This window comes from Cibotium barometz, chromosome 19 (genome assembly GCF_041138505.1).
Source record: "Cibotium barometz isolate CiBa-2024 chromosome 19, ASM4113850v1, whole genome shotgun sequence".
Lineage (NCBI taxonomy): Eukaryota > Viridiplantae > Streptophyta > Polypodiopsida > Cyatheales > Cibotiaceae > Cibotium > Cibotium barometz.
In genome coordinates, this window is record NC_141064.1 from 16,417,801 (window position 1) to 16,425,726 (window position 7,926).

The window sequence follows — 7,926 nt, forward strand, 5'->3', positions numbered from 1 at the left end:
TTGGTTTTGAATGAGCTTTTGTTGGCCAAGATGGTCGCCATAGTTTGAAATCGAATAGCTAAGGCATGTGGGTAGGCAGTACACCTTCTAAAAATGGATAGCTATTTGTGATGCACGGGGAGATCTAGAAGGACGCGGGTGATCGAAAAAAAAAGATGCAGAAGAGTTCAAGGAAATCGGGAGGTGATCCTTTTTTGACGAAGAAAGGTAGAAAAGGTCTTTTTTTGGTTTTTCATAAAGGGAGGTTTTTGGCTGGGGATTGTGCGAGGGCTAGCGCAATGTGTGTGTGTGGGTGCATTCGTGTGTGCACACATGTTTCACCACACACAGTACTTTTTTTGGGGCAATGTAGTCACATAGCTCTCGGCTCTCTCTCTCTCTCTCTCTCTCTCTCTCTCTCTCTACCATCTCTCTCGGCCATGTCTCCATCCTCCCTTGTTTGCTACTCAAGAGAGAGCTTCATGGACAGAAGGGTCCAAGAGTGAACCCTGCTGGGGGTCTTGAAACACAAGAGGGGGGCTGAGTTGACGTCACAGATGTGTTTGAAAGGTGTAACCTTTCATCACATATCAGTGTCGATTTTTAATGAGGGGTATATATGTTGACTATAGGTGAATAGGTATCCTGTTGCCTATATATACAATGGACTAATTTCGAATATTTTTCTAAGAATTAAGATATGAATATATATTTTAGCAAAAAGATAGTTTTTATTTGTTTTTTTAATGATTGTTTAAAAAAGTTTTTATTTGTGGGCTGGGCAGTTAAAAAAAAGGGATGTGGCTGATGTATGTATGAAAGCACCTAAGACCCCCCCTACATTAAAACCCCTCCTGTTCTTTCGTCTCTGCAGGCCCTGCATCGCGGCTCACTGGAACGCGTTTGGCTAGTTCTGATTCTAATATTTTGTTCACAGAAACATTTCCCCCTCTGCAGAATATACAGATCACTGCACAACCGATTAGTGTCAAGGTATGCTTTTACCGAGAATTTTGTGTTGCTTTTTTCAATACTGCGGAAATAGCTAATTGTAAATTTCTAGGGATTCAGGAATTGATTTCCTAATTGAATCTCGCATCATTAATGGTTTAAGCGTTTTTCTTTTTGGATAAATTTTTCCGAGGGTTTTCGGGTCTTTTCATTATTAATCGGAATCTTGAATAACACGGCTTAGGTCGATTGTTAATATATTTCGCATCAGTAAAAAAATTAGGTCAATTAGGGTTTCGAATACAAATTTCTGGTTCTCAATTTTTGGGGATTATTTCGCATAATTTTTGGGGGATAAATCTTTTCTTGAAAGATGTAAGAGCTTTTTTAAATAAAATTTGTAAGATTAATTTTGATGGTATTGTTCAGGCTGTGTAGGATCTCTTCTCTCCAATGGCTCAAATTTTCAAGGTATTGGGCACATGATCTTTATTTGCTTAGTAAAGTACATTAATAAGACAATTAGTGATGTATATGTGTGTTTGTATGTATGTGTGATTTACACAAATAGAGGGGGAGGAGAGGGGGTGGGGGGTGGGGCGCGCGCACACACACACATGCTTGCCCTTTGATGTCCGGGTGCTTGTTGGGACAACATGTGTGTGCCATGAGTGGCTTAACTCTGTATGTATATTTTCTGGGCTGAAACAGATCAAACTTGAGGACACCCTTCGCAGGGTCTGTGTCCCGCTGCACAAGGACAAACACACCGCAGGCTTTAGCTACTCCGAGTTGGAGGCGAAAGTGCGGGAGCTTTTCCAAATTCCATGCACATCTCGGGTGATCATAACGTACACGGACGCAGAAAATGATGTTGTGACAATGGCTGATGATCAGGATCTCATGGATGCCTGCACGACCCAACAGTTGAATCCCCTTAGGTTAGAGGTGAAAGTGGTGGCCATGCCATCCATGGAAGCCAGGGATAAAGCAACAGCCAAGGAATCTACAGCTTTATCACCCCCCGTGACAGAATTTGATGTGGAAGGTCTTCTGAAAGGATTATTTCCTGAGGCAACAGCAAAGGCAATAGAACAGATCTTGAATCGCTACCCCCCGTGTCTCTTCACGACAGTTCCTGCTCATGTACTTCCAGAAGCACTCGACACCTTTCTGAAAACTCTTACAGGGTACAGAGATACCCAAACCACCACACCCCAGGTAAGCTCCTTTTCCCCAATGCTTTTCTCACAGAATTGGGCTTCCACTTGTCAGCAAAGCATGGAGTTGCCTTGTCAGAGAGGCTGTCACTCCGAGGTTGAAACCACCCCAGGTCGTGTTGTTCACAAAGGCATAGTGTGCGATCATTGTGGAGTGACTCCCATAGAGGGTCCTCGATATAAATCTATGAAGTAAGTGGCTGAAGATGGTTTTGTCCCTTGATAGTTTGATATCCAGTGAGTGTGTTGTGTGTGATTTTTGAGTGGGTTTGAGGATTGACAGGAAGTATGACTACGACCTATGCTCTAACTGCTTCGGTGAAATCGGAAATGCAAACGACTACCATAGAATGGATAGGCCTATGATTCGTAAAAATCATTGCCATTATCCTTTAGCATCAATTAAGGTACTCCTCTTCATTTCTCATAGTTTTTGTTCGGCAGGTGGACAACTGTGGGGTGAAGGGTGGGAAGGGGTGGTTGTGAAGGGGGTTACAAGTTAGTGTTTTGTTTACTCGTGCAAATCTTTAGTGGATTGCATTTCTTTGGTTTGCAGGCTCATTCTAATATTATATTCAACTCAATTTATGCAGGCTGGGGAGCATCAATCTTCTGGATGTCCTCCGTCTAGGGCAGTTTTCTCACGAGGTCCTTTTGGCTGGATTCCCGTTCAATCTGCCAACACTCATCCACCCAAGGATGATAAGTGTGTGAAGGGGAAGTTAGATGCTCAGTTTTTAATAGATGTAACTATCCTTGACGGAACAGAGGTGGCAGCCGGGACTGACTTCACAAAGATCTGGCGACTTAGGAATTCTGGAACAATTCCGTGGCCTCAGCAAACACAGCTCATACACATAGGGGGAAATTCACTCGGTTCTGATGATACTGTGAATATAAAGGTATGACTTATCTCTCCGTGTTGAGGTTTCTTTTTATGAATTGAAACCATCGGTTTCATACGGGGGGTACTAGACCCAAAAATCATATATATGTAGCTTTATTTATGTTGCCATAATAAGCAGCTCATAGAAGCTATAAAACATGCTGCATTTACGAAACACGCTTCATAACTACTATGAAAGAAACATAATGATAACTCTTGGCATGTGTTTTCAGCTACCGGAAGGTGGGTTACCTTGTGGTAGTGTAATGGATGTGCATGTGGACCTGAGCGCTCCTGAAACTCCCGGCCGTCATGTTGCACATTGGCGCTTAATGGCACCGTCTGGGCAAATGTTTGGACACAGGATGTGGGTTCTGATTCAGGTTGTGCCCAAAGGCAATATCAAACAGGTACCTGGAGCCAAGGAATCCCTTAGTGATGAAGCAACACTCACAGGTGTAGATGACTGCCTATCCAAATGCATGACTGACATTGGCGTAGCTGCGGCAGACTCGGTGCTGTCCTGTGGCAACCTTGTGGTTGATCTAGATCTCACTGAAAGTGTCGCCGACTCGTGTTCGAAGGTGCCTCTGATTGATATATTGGATTCTCCTCAGTTGGTCGACCCTAATGAGCAGCAAGTTGAGGTGGATGGTTTTTCCCTTGTGGAGAGCAAGCTTGCCAAAGAACCAATCAATGATGAAAAAGTAGCAAGTGTGGAAGAGTTTGAATTGGTTGATCCTCTAACTTACCACTGTTTTGAGGAGTTACCTGGCAAACCTGTACCCTTCAGTGTACCCATGGTAGCAGATGAAGATTTATTGATAAAATTGGAATCCATGGGATACGCCCAGCGTGATGTGAATGTTGAGCTACTGCATAAGAACAATAATGATCTCCTTCGGACTGTAGATGATCTTGTAGTGTCGGCTGGATGGGATCACATGCTGAAGGACCTGGAGGAAATGGTAATCTTTTTCGAGATACTTTGATTTTATGAGCGTGTATGCAGTTGACAAGAAAAAGCATGCTAGCTTTTGACGCCTTTTGTCATTCCAGGGCTTTTATGACACACAGACAAACAGGCACTTGCTGTTCAAAAATGAGGGCAGCATCAAACGAGCAGTGAAAGAGTTGGTTGAGATGGAGAAGCAAATGTCCTTCAAGGAGAAGGCGGCTTGAAGAGTAGATTTTCTAAAACAGCAAAGTACGGATAATTTGAGCAAATCAATGGACTTATTATTATATTCCCTTACATATATATTTTGTAGTGTGCATTATACTTATTTTCCTATGGATAATGATCATTGCTCACATTGTAGATATTTTAAAAGGACATTATACCCTTTCAAAAGCGTTGCCTTATATGATGATTTGCCCTATTAAAAGCTCTTACTGTTTATGTCAACATTAGTTACTTATGTCAAGGAACTTGTACAAATCTTGATATGATACACAACACAGACAAGTCTGGAACTGTGCAACTTCCAGACTTCATTGAGGAGACACCACAAACACAACTTTCTGGTCTCATTTGTGTAGTCTTATTAACCTTTCATGTCTTTGTCCTCTTGTTTTTTATTATCTATAAGAACATCTTTCAGGCTCATTGGTTCTTATTTATAGTGGTCATGGTCATGGTCAAAGTAAATAATCTTTTAAATTTATAGTGGTCATGGACTTGGAGTACTTATTCATTATGGCTGAGTTTGCCCTACATCTCCGGAGGTTTGATAGAAACTCAGTATGAAGGGCTTCGTGTGAATATATGCTCTTATGTGTGTGTGTGTGTGTGTGTGTGTGAGAGCATATCTTGATATAGAGTTCTACACCCGCTATTGGGCACTGATGACGTTAGTGGGGATGTCGTAGTATCTAGTCCATACTATGCATAATGGAGTTGATAGTTATATAGTCTTATGGGTTGACTACCATGAGTATATAGCATGCACGTTCCTAAAAGGTGAATTTGGACATGTTCTTCGATTCATGTAGGTATATATATATATACTTATTCATGGTGAAGTATTTTTGGAAATGGCCGCCTATCGTCACTCATCAATGCTATACGACTTAAAAGACAAGCTCCATGATATTGATTCCATGCTTTTCGGAGATATGGCTTTTTATTAATTGAGGGATACGAAAAGTAACCCCTCTCTCTCTCTCTCTCTCACACACACACACACACACACACACACACACAAGTGATGGCTCTGTTCTCTCACTAAAAATTTCCACAAAGGGGTAGAGCTTTATGCTTTGAGATGGAAAAGTTTTTACCGGCCCTAAATAATTAGAGAAGTTGCATGGTTTGGAGGGTACTAAACCTCTTGATGTTATGGATGTGTCCCTTGTCACAAACAAATAAAAACCGCAAAAAAAAGCCTAACTCTGCTCAAATATGCTTTGATTGCATGCAAGTCTCGGAACATCAAGGCAATAAAAAAAAGCATGAAACATTGAGGCTTTCTAGTAACTGGAGGAGAAGATTGAAGAGGCAATCAAGACACATACACTCTTGGCTCCTTCAAAGTCACCAAAGGGGGCCTCTCTCCCTTCTTTATTCTCCTCATTCTCTCTCATGCTTATGTTTTTCAGGCCTATCTGTGGAGATCCAAGCACCATTAGGGTCAAACAGAGTTGTTCACCATCCCCCACATAATGATAGATTGTGGGCACATGTTCTTGGCTAGTTTAGAGAGTGGAGCTTATAATCTTATGCAGAGTAGTCCACATATCAAGTTCAATTGAGGGGTTGCACAAACAGCTTGATGCACTTAACATTTTTGTGAACAAGAGGCTGAATCTTGGTAAAACCAAGACAATGCTCATAACACTTCACACTAGTTTGCATCTGGTTAGTCCGTGATGTAGTTAAGTTTCTCCTCCTCTGTATGACTTGGGATCACTTTCACTTGCCTTCATTTTCTCCATGTGGCCGGCTTCTCTCTCTCTCTCTCTCTCCACCCTTGCTCGCATGCACAAAGGGCAAGAATATAAAGTACTTCACTTGTTTTAAGGGTTTTGCATTTTCATAAGCTCTATCTAGGGTTTTGGGTTGTCATTGTGCCTTTTTTGTGCGCAGTTGAGATTATGGACTCTTGTTTATTGGAATGTTTATGTATATAGAAATATATACATACATATATAAATATAAATAAACATATAAATACACACACTCACACACACACACACACACACCCCCCACACATAAAGAGAGACAAAGACAAAGAGAGGCTCCCCTTGCCTTGTCCCAACCACACTTTCTTCTTTATTAGTCGTGCCTACCAGTGATGTCAAGAAAATCAACAGTGAGGTTCCTTTTGTTGCACATTTGCCTCTCTGCTATTGGGTTAACAATTTGGTCCCTTTTGTTCCATATCTCTCTCCATAATACCAGCAGCAATGTGAGCTAGATGCAACACTACAAGTACCCTCTTTAAAATGTTTGCCAAAATCATAAGCCATCTTGTTACGAGTTTAATCTTTTCGCAAGCTTTTTTATGCGAGTTTTTTTTTCTAGTAATTTTTAGATTTTGCAAGCTTTTACAAGACATCTCTAAGCTTCTACTTTAATGCTTACGGCAAAGGTGTATAACAAGTTTTTTCCTAAGTTCTTAAGAACATAACCTTCAAGGTTTAGATTTTCATGGGTTTAATTTTTTTGCCTTGCCCTTATTAACTTCATTCTAGAACATACCACATGGTATGAAAATGTATACACCACACCCATGGCACGAAGCATATGGATATGCGGGTGAAGATAGAGCTCTCTATACCTAGATGGAGGCAAAAAGAGCACCCACTTGGGCCTTTTCTCACCTTCTTCTAGGTGCCGTTTTAGTTGGGCATTCCACATACACCTTCACATTCGGGATTTTCTTTGAGCCTTTGAACCTTATTCTATGATAATACAATCCATACATCATTTGAGGGCGACATAACACTCTTCCTTGCTCTTAACACTCACCCAACATCACTTGGTATTTTTAACAATGTAACATGGCAAAGAATTTGATCATGCACATCTTATATACCTATCTAGCTACCACGAAGAATATTTTACTCATCTTATATACCAATCTTAACATTCACCCAGCATCACTTGTTATTTTTTAACAATGTACCATGGCAAAGAATTTGATCATGCCCATCTGATATACCTATCTAGCTACCACCAAGAATATTTTTCTCTAGAGTGCAAGCCACTTTCATTCATGTTGTATAGCTTAGAAAGCAAAGGGTATAGACTCTACTATCCGACCATAAAGCAAAATATATAGACTCTACCATCCGACCTTAAAGCAAAATGTATTTTTGTGGGATACTCTATCGTCTGACTATAAAGTAAATTTTAGTGGGTAGAGATGTTATCTTTATTGAGACATTAATACTCCCAAAAGAAACATAAAGCCACTGGTAGATCTCTTATTTGTAACACTACTAACCTAATCAACATCTGTGTACCATGTAGCTATATCTTTATGCCAACCTCATAGAAAAGTCCATAATCAACTGTGGACTTTATGTAGCTGAGAATCTATCTAGCCACATCCAAGTGTAGCTTCCTAGGGGCTTGTATAAATTGACTCACAAGTCTAACATCATAGCTTAAACCTAGCCTTGTAATGGTCATGTACATTCAGCCACTTTGTATACCATAGTTGGGTCCCTTTAAATGCCCACATGTATCTATGAAAAGCTTTGAGTTCTACCCCAATGTCACTAAAATAGGATTACTGTCTATCATACCATACTTGGACAACATGTCTAAGCCATGTTGTCCAAGTATGGTATGATAGACATGGCTAGCTTAAACCTAGCCTTGTAATGGTCATGTACATTAAGCCACTCTGTACCATAGTTGGGTCCCTCTAAACGCCCACC

General features: G+C 40.8%; 1 protein-coding gene across 2 annotated transcripts; it reads left to right on the top strand.

Moving 5' to 3' along the window:
- Positions 1–716: 716 nt before the first annotated feature.
- On the top strand, positions 717–4,390 carry LOC147628270 (protein NBR1 homolog). Of its 2 annotated transcripts, XM_086813342.1 has the most exons (8): positions 717–972; positions 1,360–1,401; positions 1,642–2,151; positions 2,230–2,342; positions 2,434–2,557; positions 2,744–3,052; positions 3,270–4,004; positions 4,096–4,390. In XM_086813342.1, the coding sequence occupies exons 2-8, from the start codon at positions 1,384–1,386 to the stop codon at positions 4,216–4,218; spliced, it is 1,932 nt and encodes a 643-aa protein (XP_086669468.1). In that variant the 5' UTR covers positions 717–972; positions 1,360–1,383; the 3' UTR covers positions 4,219–4,390. The 2 variants fall into 2 exon arrangements, with proteins under 2 accessions (XP_086669468.1, XP_086669467.1); XM_086813341.1 differs by having other exon boundaries at positions 1,642–2,342.
- The last annotated feature ends 3,536 nt before the right edge of the window (positions 4,391–7,926 follow it).